Source organism: Branchiostoma lanceolatum, chromosome 1, assembly GCF_035083965.1.
Source record: "Branchiostoma lanceolatum isolate klBraLanc5 chromosome 1, klBraLanc5.hap2, whole genome shotgun sequence".
Taxonomy (NCBI): Eukaryota; Metazoa; Chordata; class Leptocardii; order Amphioxiformes; family Branchiostomatidae; genus Branchiostoma; species Branchiostoma lanceolatum.
Window position 1 is genome coordinate 8,114,393 of NC_089722.1, and position 14,934 is coordinate 8,129,326.

Below are 14,934 nucleotides of genomic sequence, written 5' to 3' on the forward strand. Positions count from 1 at the left end.
GGTGCAGAGAGTTGTGCTTTTTTGTTTCATTGTAATCATACTGTACAGTAGACTTAGAAGTTGCTCAACTTTGTCTTTCCATATGTGTAGTTTTATGTATTGCAGGTGATGGATGTTGGCTTTATGAGAAATGTGAGAAATACATAGTTCTTCAAGATAACATTGATCTATCAATGCCTTCAAAATAATGACTTTTAAAACAACATGACTCCAAATTCTCCTCCTCCTAGAACAAACAGTCCAATTGGAGAGTCACTCCCACCTCTTAGGCTGTCTCCTGGAGAAGACAAACATGTTTTTATAACCCAGTTTCTTGAAAACCACAAGGTTATCCCCTAATCCACTTCTCCTGTTGCCTTGCTATGAACTGGGAGTCATCTTGTTGTTACTAAGAAGTTCTAACTCCTTTGATGCCTGTGAACACAGAGGAAAGATCTCATTGTGAGACGTAGACTTTGTGGCTCTAAGGTAAGCCTGGACCATTCTTGTGATAGTTGGCCAAGGATGTTGCTCAATTTTGTCAAAGAATGGCACGTCTGGGCATTCCTGTGTTATATGTGGCTCCATCCAATTCTTAGTCATTTTCATTTATTCTACATAACCGGTAAACCGGCTTTTGGTGTAACACCAGTTTTGTGTAATAAGTACAAGCTAGGTAAGACCAGACTGTAATTAGGCCTTAGGTTGGATCCACTCACACTGGGATGCTCTTTTCGCAGTGCAGTGGGGTCTTTGGCATCTCGAGGTATGGATCTCCTCAAATACGGGACCTTTGGGTTTACGTTCCATCCGAGAGGACGTCCCTAACTGCAGCTAGGTACTCATTTTTACCTGAATAGTACAGCATTTCATCAGAATCTGGGATTGAATTTTTCAGCTTGGGCATCAACAAGGGCATGGTAGTCTTCCCACTACCCTAGCGGCCAGTATCAATGTCCGACATGGTGCTGAGATGTGTTACAATATATGGTCTGAAGCATGCCTGAACAACAGATTTACCACCTCAGCATGAGTATGCATGAACTCCGGGACGTGTCTTTGTTTTGACTGTACTAAGCTGTAACTTTCTCCTCTATTTACGACTCAAGGGTCGATCCAGGTAACTGACACATCTAAGGTTCAGTGTCCCCTATATTTGTTTTCTTAAGACTGTATGACCTGTGTTTGTATCTCCTTGAGGGAAAATCAGTTGAAGGATGTTGTAAAGATGTTCAGGTCTCATAGTTAGGAAACAAAGAAAACTTTACTATACTTAGCTATCTAGTATGAACACTTTGCACAAAGTTTGAATTTCATCATCATTTGGAGCAGGTCTAACTATATAGCAAGATAGATTTGCTGTCACTGTAGCATGAAGCCGATGATCGTCTTATCCCTTGTTGCCATTGATTATTTGCAAAGATAAACGCACTAGTATATAGTTAGCAAATTATGTCTAAAGAAGATATTACAAGTATTAGGGTGTTCCCGCCAGGTTCAAGTTATATGTCAAGCATTCCCTTGTGACAGAGGATTGAATGTTCTTCTGATGCACCTGTTTACAGACCATTTGCAAGAGACAAAATCCACCTCTATTACAGGTGTTATTTTGATCCGTGGCAGCTGAGTGTGCATCCATCTGGTGTGTATAACCTTGGCGACCACCTAGAAGAGTCCAACAGGGTCAGGAATATTTAGATGGAGGCCACCCATTAGATAATACAATCCTATACACAGGTCTCAGTGTAGCTGAGCATTAAAACTACCAGGTTTTCTCTCCAAGCATTCTTGTGTATCAAGTTACAGACAAGTTAGTGATGAAAGGTCATGATATAAATATTTGTATTGCACTTGCTAAGAATAGTTTTCATATTAAATCATTTAGTTTTACATAGTCTATTTTGCATTTGAACATACCACCTGTAACAGTAGTGTAGGATGTTGTGGTACGGTCAGTGATCTTGCCCTCCTCGGGGAGGTCATGTTTTTCTCAGCTTGAATGAGAAAGATTTAAAGTTGGAGATGACACTAAGATCCGAACTTGATGATTCAGGATGTTTATGTGCCAACTTTATACTCGACCATGTCACAAGACCTGCTGGGTGTCACGGAATCAGTCATGTTTTATTGTGGCACATTCCAAAGGCAAGGTTAGGTGCAGGTGACTCTCAGTGAATGAACTTGTTGACGTCAAGTTGTTGGCATTTGGTGAATTACCACGACCCCAGCCATGTTTGACAAATTTTCAGGTGAATACAGGGTAAGGTGTCAGTGACCAAAGTTGGCCATCTTCCAAGAGTATTTCTTGTTCAAAAAGTAACATGTGTCATGTTATCTGAACCCTCTTATTCAGATGTCATTGCATGCAAAAATATTGTCGCAATACGATTATTTGTACATGTATGTTGGAGTTTTACAAGTTAAAAGGGCATATAAGTAACTGATAACGTGATGAAATACATGTACAAGAGCAGAGGAAAAGATTTAAAAGAAAAAAGATTATTTTTTTCTGTCTAGGCACTAAAAATAGCTCAGTCAGGATGACTGTACAGATTAACAAAGTGACAGATTTGTAAACCATTTGCTCTTTTTTGGGACTCAACAATTGACATTAGGTGATTGATTGCTCATAACATTGCAACATGCCAATGCCATTAATGACATAAAGAGGCTTTAGATTTCCACTCTTCCACCCTGAAATTTTTGCATCACTGCACAGTTTCCCTTGGCTTCATTTCTTGAACACCCTCCCCTACCAACTCTTAAACAATAGCAAGTTGTAGAGGAAAATAAACCATCTACAGATGTTTTAAGTGGCTAGCTTTATCAAAGTGAAGTTTGTATTATTTGACACACTTATCATGTATGTGCGAGACATCAGTTATGCCATTGCGTCATAAGCAAGTACAGATAAGGCGTATGCTATAAAAAGAATCCACATGTTTCAGGCAAACAGAAACACAAGTATCGAGTCTGCATTCTTGCTTTGTGGCATACCGTGAAACACTGCCGAGTCACGTCCTCTTACCTTAGACAACCCCAGGATACACAAGTAACCAAGTCCAGCTATATTTACTGAGAATGCCACTTCAGGAGACTACAACCTTCATGAGAAGGTGTTTCACCTCTCTAAAAAAAGGTTTACACCAAAACAAGCAAATCCTATATTGCTAATAGAGCTCACACCCCCACTGTGTTCAAGGTAAGTCAGGCAATAACACCTGTGACCTGACGCCCTCCCGCCCTTACCCGCATCACATCTGACACCGTTCTCAGCAAACAACACTATTCACTCCCATTCAACTTCCGCTAAAGCACTTGAAAGTTTATTTCCCCCCTTGAACACGTAGCCTTTCATTGGTGAATGCCTATGTGAATCATGGCATATATCCGCCCATAAAGGGGGGTCCTTTAGCCCTAGGAAAATATTTGGGAAGGCAAATTTGATTTCAGTCCTTCTTCCGCTCCATTGTGACGAGCAGCACTGCTGCGAAATTCTGTTACGAGATTTTGACCAAGCCTTTTTGTAGGCTGGATTAGCGAATTTACTTGCAATTGTTGACGACAAAATGATGTTTATGTCATTTTGATGCTTTGGAAAGTCGCTGTCCTAACTTGAAAGACTTTGACGGGCATTTTCGGAGGACAAGAACAGCTGACAAAAGTGTAAGGTACAGATTCTGAAGTGACGCAGGGTTCAATATCTCTGATATGAAAAATGGACCTTTAGTCTGGTGACTACCAAAACACTTGTTTTCTCCTTATCATTGGTTGCCTGGAGGAGCAGTAGCAATAAAACTCTTTACAAATTTATCCCGATCGGACAAAGATACTCCGCGCTAAAGAGAACAGGCATTCGTTGACCATGTTTGTGGGACAAACAAGAAGATGTGCTCAGAACTGATGGCTAAGGTTCGAGCAAGACGCATAGCTCCGATTCCAGAGGTAAGTTTTTTGTCTGACTCTATTAGGCAGAGCACAGGATTCACATTTGGAAACCTTTACAAAGTCACTATAAATATTTAGATGGTACATGTACATGGTCTTATCACGTCCATGGATAAATCGGCTCTGTTATGTTACTGTTGTGGTTTTCAGTCCATTTTACTGTATACTTTTTCTTTGAGTTATTGTGGACAGAGGAGGCCTGACTTATCTTTGTAATGCACTCAATGAATATTTGCTGTACATTTATCAATTGAGTTGTACAAACAACAGAAAATTTACGTCTTGTCCTATCTTGCGGTTCCCTGCCGAACAAACAGTGCATACATTTGTCTGAGCTGATTGATGTCAAAAATCCACACAACAAGAAAACTCCATATGCCGAACTCTTTGATGTAGTTGGTCAGTTTGATACTACTTGGAGACTGGTGCACTTTAATAGCCCAAGCTATAAGAACTTTCTACAAAGGCCTATCAAAAAGGCATTAACCAAGGAACAGCTAATCCACCCTTTGTATAAGGGCGACAGAAAGAATTTAAAGGCTGTTTTAAATACACATGGATTAAAAATAGATGAAGGAAGCTGTGTATAGAACATGAGGTTGCCTTTTCATACCGTTTGATCTGTATTTAAAACAGAATGATTAAGACAAAGAATTCAGGAAGATGAAATAGGTGCTGTGCTGCAGTCAGATTCTGTGTTCAAAGCAGCAACGTGCCTCCAGTGTAAAGCCTGCTCTATCTTGTTAAGTCTCTTTAAGAGCTATTTATGGAATGACTTCTGTGTTTGACATGTTTCTGTTTCCTACCAACCAATAGTTGACAAAAATGCAAACAGAAATTCGTGACCTTCTAAGACAGTTAATGAAGGCCAAGGAGCTTCCACGTAGGTAATAGTTCCGATCTTTTGTGTTCTGGGAAAACATGAGCATAGTAGCTTCTTTTGGTCCTACCTTTTGCAAATACAGGTATGTGCGTAATACGGTATGTATAATTAGCTAGTACAGATGGTGCTTTGAAGGTAGTTCTATTCACTGACTGTATCATGCACGGAGATGTCATTTACGTAGTATCAGTCTTTCTAAGTACAAAGCACCAGAAACTTAGAAATCAAATGATGACCAAAGCCCTGAATGTACCACTATCATGTGTGACTTACTCATACTAGTGTACAATGTATTACCACCTTTATGCCTATAGGACTTAGTTAAATGCCTATGAACCACTTGTGTTCAACTTCGCAAAGTCTGTCAAAGAGTCATTTGATTCCAATTACCACCACAACAGAGGGTTAAATCCAGTTCATGGTAAAAGTCAAAATCAGGGCCCACCATGCTGTTGATAGAAGATTCATCAGTACCACAATTTACAAGTCACCTTCATGGTACTGCACTCCCAGTATGCTTGGTGAGTGACATGGTCCTAATTTTGGCTAGTAGAAACAGCCTTTGGTCACGTTCTGCTGGTATTTTCCTTGACCTTTCCTAGAGATATAATCAAAGCAGAGGCATAAATGTAACAGGTGTTTGCCACCCTGACAGGTCGGGGAAGTTAAGAATGTGACTTGAGGGGCTTCATTGTGTCCACAATTCTGGAGGTAAACAGTAAGCACATGTTGCACAAATTAGATGAGTAGAGAAGAGTAGATGGATCTACCTCAAAAAGATACAGCCTGGTTTGGGCTTACATGTCTTGTTGATAATCTTCTAACAGATGTGAAGAAGGAAGATTTTCACCTCAATAGATTATCATTTCTGTAATTCTGTAAAATTGATAGAAAGATAAAAGACACTGTGATCCTTTGTCAGAAATACATGACATTTACAGTCCCTTGTTATCACATATGCTTTGCATAGACGTCAAGATCTAGACTTGTCGTCCAATCCTGCCTATCTTTTCTGTATCATTAACTACTGTCCATCCAGACACCTCTAGTCCATAAAGTGCTGACATGGTAACACCTAGACACTACTGTTTGCCCATAAATAGGTGAGAAAATTACACCTCGTCTTGTAATTTGAAGGTGACAACTACATTGACTCCTGTGTCATTTTATAGACTCCAAATGACCACATGGGTGATGATACCCCATGGAGTCTTCAAAGACCTCTGGTGTGATATATGCAAATCTCAAGCAAGATAATATCAAAGAGGTACATATTCTCATCCAAGGAATGGCTTTTATATGTGTTTTAATGAAGAACAGGTGAGGTTTGCTGTGGTTTCTGTGTACCTGCTGGTAGTTAGCTTACTGGGTTACTCTCCCAGGGGGGCATCCAGCAGACAGCTCCATAAATCATTCTGGTGTAGGAGGGTGAGAGCAGGAGAGGAGACACTAGTAGTAGAGTCACTAGTAGTAGACTCTACTACGTCAGCTATAGGGAGAATATTCGCCAGGGAACTTTGGTGGCCAGCATAGAGTTTTATTTGTGGGTGCAGGGAAATTATCCACCTTACCATGGACTGACTCTACTGGTCAATTATTCCTTTCTTATTGCTGAATTCTACGATCCATACCCCCATGGCCTGGTGGAGGCTAGTGTAAAGCCAATTCATTGGAAAAGCAAGCAGATTGAACGGGTAGGTAAAATTAACTATCTGTGGTTGGGAGGATAGATTGAGACTTTTTCTTGTGTAGGTGAAATTAGCAAATAGAGTTTTCCTATCTTTTGAAATGGAATAATGGAAATGCATCTGCATGAAACTGAAAGGGACATTTGCATGTCACCGGTTTGGTAAAGATGTCCTAGATATGTGCCAGATGAGAGACACTCTTTTGTCAGAAAATGGAACCCCTCTTTTAATATCAAAGTCAAAGAGAACTTGCAAAAAAGGGGAGAGGTCTTCTTGCAAAGGTTTCATTTTGTCCATCTCTGAACTTTTGATCAGAAAAGCTGTGAACTGCCCTTCCCGAGGGAGACACATAGCTGGACACTTCATAAATCTGTGTCCCACAGGAAGTGATGTAATCTGTCAAAGCTGGGGAACCAGTGGGGTTGGTTTTGCTCTGGTTCTCATCTCCTCCCAGAGGACTCAGAGGTGCAGGAAAAACACCTCATTTTGTTGTAATGTCTACTGTGTTTCCTTGGATTTCTTGTGTGAAGTGAAACACTTTGACTGCTGCAGCCATAGAGGTGAGGTGTGTCCTTTTCTTTTCCAGAGTACAGTTGATCGTAGTGTCCTTTCTGTTGGGTACAGTGTCACAGAGCTTTTGGCTTTGGATTTGCACATGTCCCACTCTGAAAATATCATCACTCTGTAACCTTCCCAACTGTGAGAAGATAGAACATGGCATAGAACATAGAACATGCGTTTGTTTCAGGGCTGTCAAGAAGTAATTCCTCACTTGCAGTAGAGAAATAGCTGAGAGATTTGCTAGAAGCTTTAAGAAGGAAAATTTGAAGCTTTAGACTTGTAGAATTTGAGGTAAATGCTAGAAACTGCTGCGCTATTTATTCATCAATACAGACAAAGCTTATCTCTAAGTCAACTCAGTGAAGGTGAGAAAACTGTGTCACTTGCCATTGTTTAGTGCATTGTAAAATGTATATCAAAATACATGTAGCATTGTTCTACAGCAGTATATGTATTGTTTATGCTAGTGAGCCTATTTGTGAGATATAAAGAGGATTAGGGAAAGTCCCAATTGGTTTGAAACTATTTCTGTGACTAGAGGCACTAAAGTTCACACACTTCTATTCTGAGTTGACAACTCTTGAATCTTAGAAGCCGTGGCTGTTTCTTGTTCTTTTCTGGACCGCTGCAGAAGGTGTACGTATATTACTGTAGTTGGTAGTCTACAATTTTACAGACTTGTTTATCATTCTGCACCTTGTCTATCCATCTCTTGTTGATGAAGAACCTGGGTGATCTATCATTGTTTACACTATAGACCCCATCCAGACACTGCCACAAGTCACAACTTCCCCCATGCCAGAGTCTTGCCAGTATTAATCCATTAGCTTTGTTTACATTTTGCGGTCTTCTGGTGTTTGCACAGAAACACCCACTTCATCAAAAAGCCATAACTTCCTGGTGTACAGATTTGTCCAGTGGGCAAGCAAAGTCTTTTTCTATTTGCTAAGCTATAGTTTCTTTGGGTAATGTGTGCCAAATTTTGGAAGGAAGTTTTTATTGAAACCAGAATATACAGTTCAGTTTTAAGCTAATATAGATATTATGTTCAAGTTTTGTAAATGAAAAAACAATTGCTTGTCTGTCATCCAATGGTATTTACACAATGATGTATAAATTATGACAGTGATGTTAATATTTCATGTTTCGATAAAAAGATTTTACTATACTCACACATGGCCATGTATATTTCAACATTTAAGCAGTGGGTAAGAAATATCTTTGGTATAAGATTTCTCAGAAGTACACAAAAGTGATATGCTCTTAGAATACTGACTGAAAGTGGAACACCACAACTGAAAACATTTTTTTCTAGCTTGGGATCAAGTAAAGACTCATAAGGTTCGAAACATATGGAGTGTGTATAGTAGGGCATCTGTACAGTACCTGGTCCCTGTCAGAGCTATATTGTACTTCCAAAGTTAGACAGAGGTGATACATGTGGCAAAGGGTCTTCCAGGACATTTCTCTCTGTACGTTCTCAGAATGGACTAGGGGATAAGTTACAGATGGAAGACTGCCTGCTTTGAAGTTTCTGCTTCCTGTTATTACAAGTCCAGTCCAAGCTAATAAGGGGGATTTGGTCCTCTTTTGTACAAGAAGATGAGATGGAAATTTAGGGGAAAGAAAACAAACAGGAAAAGGGAAGAGCAGAAATAGCTGTGTCTGCTTCTGACATCACAGATAATATACCGTTGTAAGAAGATGCTAGCTCAGGTTTTAGATGGGATGGCTATAATTTTCTATGGAATTCAATAGTTTTTACTGCATTTTAGAATTTATGTGGCACTCACAGTTCATGTTGCATTGCTCCTTATCACAGCATGTAGACACAACCATGCAAAACGGCTTTAGTCATGTCATGACTATTTATAAGTTCAGCCAGATCAACTGGTGAAAGAAGGATTTAGATCGACAAAAAGGGACAGTATTTAGAGCTCTTCCTGTTTGAGGCCTTGACATTCCCCTGTGCCTGATTGTTGATGTGTTTAATCATCCCTACATCATTAGGATATCAGCATGAAAGCTTCTAATCCTTTCAGGATAAGTTGCTGTTATTGCTGTTAATGGTTTCCTTGGCCTGGTCTTGTGCCTGGTTCTAGACGAATCTTCAAGCAGATGCTGTGGCAGAAAATTGTAACGTTTTCTAACTGAACTGAAGAACTTAAGTTTGCATAGATCCATCTAAACCTTAGGTGCCATCCAATATAGGCAAACAGGTGCAATGATTTACATAAGACAAAGGTTTTTTAAAGATTTTATTTAGATACTGTACATACTAATAAAGACCCTGGGATGGAAAGGTCATCTGACGAATGAATATGCAGAGTTTGATACCAGTTTAATTGTACATCTACTGCCTAGTCAAAAGAATTCCATTATTCCTTTCACCTGTTCTCAACTACTCATAGCACTGTTCATCCTTTTCACTTCTCTCTTGTCTGAATGAGTCTTCCCTGCATGAGAAGGCAAATAAGCTGTTTTCCTTGGACAGGAAGCTTTGTATTGTCCGTGATACACAACAAAGTGCCGGATTTCCATTGGATAGAGTATCCAAGTCCTAGAAAAACAAACAAAACAGATCCTGGTTTACCGCTGGCAACTGGTAGAAAGGCTTCTTATAATGGTTCGAAATAACCTTTAGAACAGGAGAGACAGAACACACAAAAGTGCGTCACATTCTCTATGCGGCAAAATTGTCGGTAACAGTCATCAGCAGGTGCAGTAGATAAGAGTTCACTAATTTTCAGTGGAATAGAGATAGAATCTTCTCAATGCTTTCATCCCTACTTTTCTTAATCCTCTGTTTGTAAACAACTTTTGCTGAGATGTTTTTCTCAGGATGAGGTGTCTCCTGGTTTGGGATGTTACCTATTCGCTCAAATAAAAGAGTTGGTTGGCTCTATGTGTTCAACTTGGGGAATACGAGCCATGTGGTTAGTTAGTGGTTAAATCTGTATGTTCAAAACCTTGGGGGTCAAGCCCTGAGCAATACTCCTGGGCTCCACTTTAGACTTTTGTACAAAGGAAGAGAAATTGTTTTTGTGGCAGACGTTGTTGAAAGGTGATAACATAATGACGTAGATGGCTGGATAAGGTCCACTGATAGCTGTGGGAAAACTGGTCGATTTACACTGTGGTAAAGTCTGGTCAGCTGAACCCTTTGAGGTGAGGAAGTTGCTGAAAACAAAGAGGACAGATCAGGGGGAAAAAGACATTGGTTAAAACAAACACTCCAGTAAAAGGAAATGCATTAGTGTAGTCCGATATATTCTTCCAAGGTTAAGACAGCGTGTAGGAACTTACTTGTTTCTGATAGGAAACCTGTGGACTGAATTAAGACATTTTAGAAATACAAATTTTTCTGTAATCTTTTGTCCGTTCTGTAATCTTTGTGTTTGGATATGCATGTTATACTTATACCTTCTGTCCATGTTGTTGAAGTCAACTAGAAAATTTTACATGTTTCCACTATCTCTACAGTACAATCCGTAGGAAGACAACTCCTATACTTGGATACAGACAATTCCTTATCTTCTAATTCCTGAGATAGTGTGCATATTTTGTACGGGCTCCCTAGTGATATGCCTCCTTAATTCCTTCTCATCTCTGCAAAATAATTGAAGTATTCTCCCCTCTGGGGTACAAGGAACAAGACAAAGGTTTGTAATTTTCTCTGCAGGTTGAAGCCATTTTTGTCTTTTTGTGGAAAGCAGTGCGTTTAATGGCAGCAGATAAGAGAACAATGAAGGGTATTTTTCCATCATACCTCAGGCTAAAAACTCATGGATGGTACAGGTAATAATGGGCTTCTGTTGTGTTTCCTAGAGCGGCTAATCTTAGAAAGAAGTATAAGAGTTTGGTCGGCCTTATTGCGTATCATTCCAAGTGATTGCTGTAGTTTCGTAGGCCTATTGAGGTAGGAGGATTTTTTTATAGTACGTCATTTTTGTCTAATGGTACATGTGTAGTTCTAAAAATAGTGGCATGGGTAGATTGTAAAACCAATACAATACTTGTAATGTTCAGGTGAATTCACCGTTAAATACAGATCCCGTTTTCTTGTAGCTTGTTATGTGGACATAGATCTCATGTCATTTCCCCTGCCCTTTTCTGAAATGACTTGGAGCAGGAAGCACAGTTTTTAGGCGGAGTTTACAGAGTCATCCTAATGTGAAATTGAAAAAGAAAGCACCGTAAAAATTTTCTTGTACTAAAGAGTCATTTCCGGCTGACACGTGCTGCGCATTAGCCACCGTAGTTGAAGACTGTCAAGTAGGAAAACAGGAAGGAAAACAGGAAAAAGAGATATACACGATTTGGAAAGGGCACAAGTTTTGTGTAATCATCATACTGTAATGTATAGGGATTGGAACTTTGTGTGTCAGGTGTTAACTCAGGTGTGAAAAGAAGAAGAGGAGACAGGTGGTTGCTTTGCCACAGTGGTTGTCTGACACCTCTGTTATTGATGACTTAATTGCTTTATTTGTAGGGCTTCCTCATACAATTGTCTTTCTCTCAAGGGAGGGTCATTTGCATAATACCTATTTGTTTTCCTATTTCTCCCCAGACTCTGTTGCAGCCAGGCTCAATTTGTATCAAAATCCATAAGGGTATAGTCTTGTAGTCTTTGAATTCTTTGGCCTACGAAACTTTTTAACAACTAATGGCTAAACATGACATGTATTCTTTAATGTTCTTCCCAGTGAGACTGCCATAAAAAAATCAGGTGATAGTCAATTGTACAAGATACATTTTTCTGACACATAGGGACAATAGGTATTGATAGGATCGTATTCTTCAGGGATCAGTCACATTATTATATGCCATCTTACCCCAAGTCCTTATGATACATTTACTGTTCTGTGAAGACAGCGTTGTTACTATTGTCACAGGGTACTTTTCTTGTCAGCAGTGATGGTAACATCGTTGTCTCTTTTTTAGACAAAGGGTTGTATCATATGCCGGTACTCATCTTTCAAAACACCATTGTGTTAATGTAAATACCATGGTGTTAACATTTTTCTCTTTGAGTAGAAATCTATTGTAATTTTCCATCAAGTATCTATAAGTAGGTGCATTATGATATTGTGTGGGAATAAGCCATAACAAATACCACTTGCTGCCTTAGCTTTCCAGGATTTACTTTGGTCTATTGAAGTAGAATTTACTAGAAGATCTGTTTCATTTAGTAGTTGTAATTAGCTAGGATTTTGTGTAAATAAGGCATATCATATACCTTTCTGTTCCAGGTTTTCCCTGGTACCATTGTATTTCAGCAAGTATTGCTGTACTGTCAGCATTAAAAGCCCAGCTTGTTTCAGTGTAAAAAGGCCTTTGTGATCTAAGCTACCAGGTTCCTGTATCAGAAGCATTGTCTCAATCATTGCTTTGAGTGATACCTACTCTGAAAACCAGTCTGTCCTCCACAGATGCTACCATATTTTGCAAAGGTCATCAGACAGTGCAACTGCCACACACCTCCATCAACACAGTGTTAGTGATACATACCATCACTTCCTGGCACTTGTTTGTCCTAATCCTGATCCTGGACCAGGCAGCCTGCGTTCCCACCAAGATGCAATTGTTTACGTACCAAACCATGTTGCAGACCCTAAAATACTCATGTGTGCGAGAAAGACTTAACATTCCATTGGGTCAAAACCTTTTATTCAGCTTTACATTCTCGAAAAGGTGGTAAACATGATGCATAGACCAGTCATATTGTACTCGATGCAATTTCGGAAAAGCTTGTATGGTTTTTTATGACCCTATTGCCAACTTTTCTTTCACTTCGATACTTATTTATTTGTGCTTGATTTCCCTGCCCTTATTATGAAAACCAGTTTGTAAGAAGCTTGTACTTCTTCAAACACCAAAACAAACTTTTTGGCCAGCTGACCTCGTCTAGTTTATGAATAGTCAGCATACCATTATCTTTCACTAAAGCCCTTGTGTTTCTGTAGACGAATGTTGTTTAACTCCAAACATGATATCATTGGGTAGGGTGGAGCACTAAGCGTCTGATACATCGAAGTAGGCTATCTTGATAATGATACATGAGGTTCAAAACAGACTTTATTGCTGGCAAATTGACCTACATTTTGGTCACTGCTCCAGTAGTCAAGGGAGATGACCTTGCTGAAGGTCAGTGACCTCAGTCACGGGCGTGATGTATAACTCTTGGGGCAGTTTTTGTAGGTGTTCAGCCTGTTCAGATGATAGCAAAATTGCTGAATTGCATGATTTGACAAGTATTTCATAGTTCTAATGAACCTGAAAAGGGTTTCCAACAGCAAAGTTTACATTTTCTAATGTCAGTACTGGAAGCATGTCTTGAAAGTTGATTAGCTTACAATAATGATTGAATGGAAGTGATGCATTAGCTTCATGTCTTGTTACCTTTCTGCTATGTGCAGTATGGCGATGCGTCTCTGTAATTAAAGTTGTTACCCTGACAGTACGTCATAGGGTCATCGTTCTTCTGGACATACACACAGAGCCTGACATGTGCTACTGTTTCACGTGGGTCAGGCTGACCTGTTTGGAAGGTTGTTTATTGCCAGAGGGTTTTGTTGTTTTCAGATGGGGGCTGGCCCCTTGTGAGAAAATTTTTTTTTTTCATATCGGTGACAGCTTGATGAGGTAATTGTAGACATGGAATTTTTCAAGACAGATCGCAGCTTGCGGCCCAGTTGCTGCATTGAGTAGATGCTTGTGCAGCTGCCTTTCCTTACGACGGAGATGTGATCTTCTTGTTACACTCTTGTCTTGTGCTCTGTAAAGTCGCTAGCGCTTTCTGAGGAGGTAGAACTTGTGATGCTCTTCCATCTTCTTCTGTCAGCAAATACTCAAGATAATTTTATTTACCTGTTGAATTACGACGGCTGTCATTGTAGAGGTGCAACAGTGAGTCAATTACTTTCAATTGTGCATGCGGGGATGTTGGTTTAAGGGTGAGGGCCGTCATGCCATGTGTAGATTCGAACCTGTGCATTTATATTGACAACTGTCTTTGAATCAGGCTTTTTTTTTTAAAGTGTAACTGATATGGATTGTGGCAGCATTATTTGGCTATTGAAAGAGTTGTTCTTTTTCTTTATTCGTCGAAACAATGATAACTGCATTATTTAGCTGAGTCGTACGTAGCACTTCTGTCATTTGTAGGCAGGGAAACTCTTGAGGAGCAGACATGCATTACTTTGAAAAGGGAAGACAGTCTTTGGAGAAATTCTTAGTCAGCAGCCTGATTGATGAAATCATCTCGACCAAGGGTTACCATCACCAAAGCTTTCAACAGTTTACTCAGGAACATGCCTCAAAGAAAGAGTCGTATTATGATAGGGATCTTTTTAACATGTCTGGGATTGCTCACAATTTTTTGGTAGAACTGTACAGAACTCTGGAAGTAGACTATGACAGGTTGCTTAGTTTGAACAACACAAACAGTTCTTCTGCTCCTCAAGGGTTCCCTGAACCTTAACACTTAGCTTCTCCTTATTTCCATTCAGGGGTAAATACCTCAGATAAAAACAATCTTTTGAAGACTCAATGAGGTATTCTTCTGGCTGAAAAACTGATGGGCAACATAACAGCAAGCTGTATTGTGGTATGTATCAATTCAAGCTGGAGAAATTGTCTGTTGGACTAAAAGTGATTGTCTGTTGGACTTATGCAGATTTTATACTATCCAAAATTCACATGTCTCTCTAGACTGTCTACAATTCCTGTTGTCGAGTCTTTTTTATGCTTCTTTGTATCTTCCCTTCTTTTATCCTAAGAAAAGCTTATAACTTGATATCTACATAGAGAGAAGGCACTGCACAGGTCAGTGACCACATCCAGATCTCTCCCTACACGTGCAGGGCAGTCACA

The 14,934-nt window shown here is 39.6% G+C and overlaps 1 protein-coding gene across 5 annotated transcripts in view; it reads left to right on the forward strand.

Annotated features, from left to right (window-relative positions):
• The window catches only part of LOC136431977 (uncharacterized), a 116,981-nt gene that overhangs the window by 51,677 nt on the left and 50,370 nt on the right, over positions 1 to 14,934 (forward strand). The window contains exon 1 of one of the 5 annotated variants that reach the window (XM_066423020.1): positions 3,460 to 3,924. The exons of 3 other annotated variants lie outside the window; for them this stretch is intronic. In XM_066423020.1, coding sequence (XP_066279117.1) covers positions 3,868 to 3,924 — 57 coding nt within the window. In that variant the 5' untranslated portion in view covers positions 3,460 to 3,867. Of the gene's footprint in view, positions 1 to 3,459; positions 3,925 to 6,966; positions 7,059 to 14,934 lie in introns of those variants that run through there. One more of the 5 variants, XM_066423043.1, reaches the window with a different exon arrangement.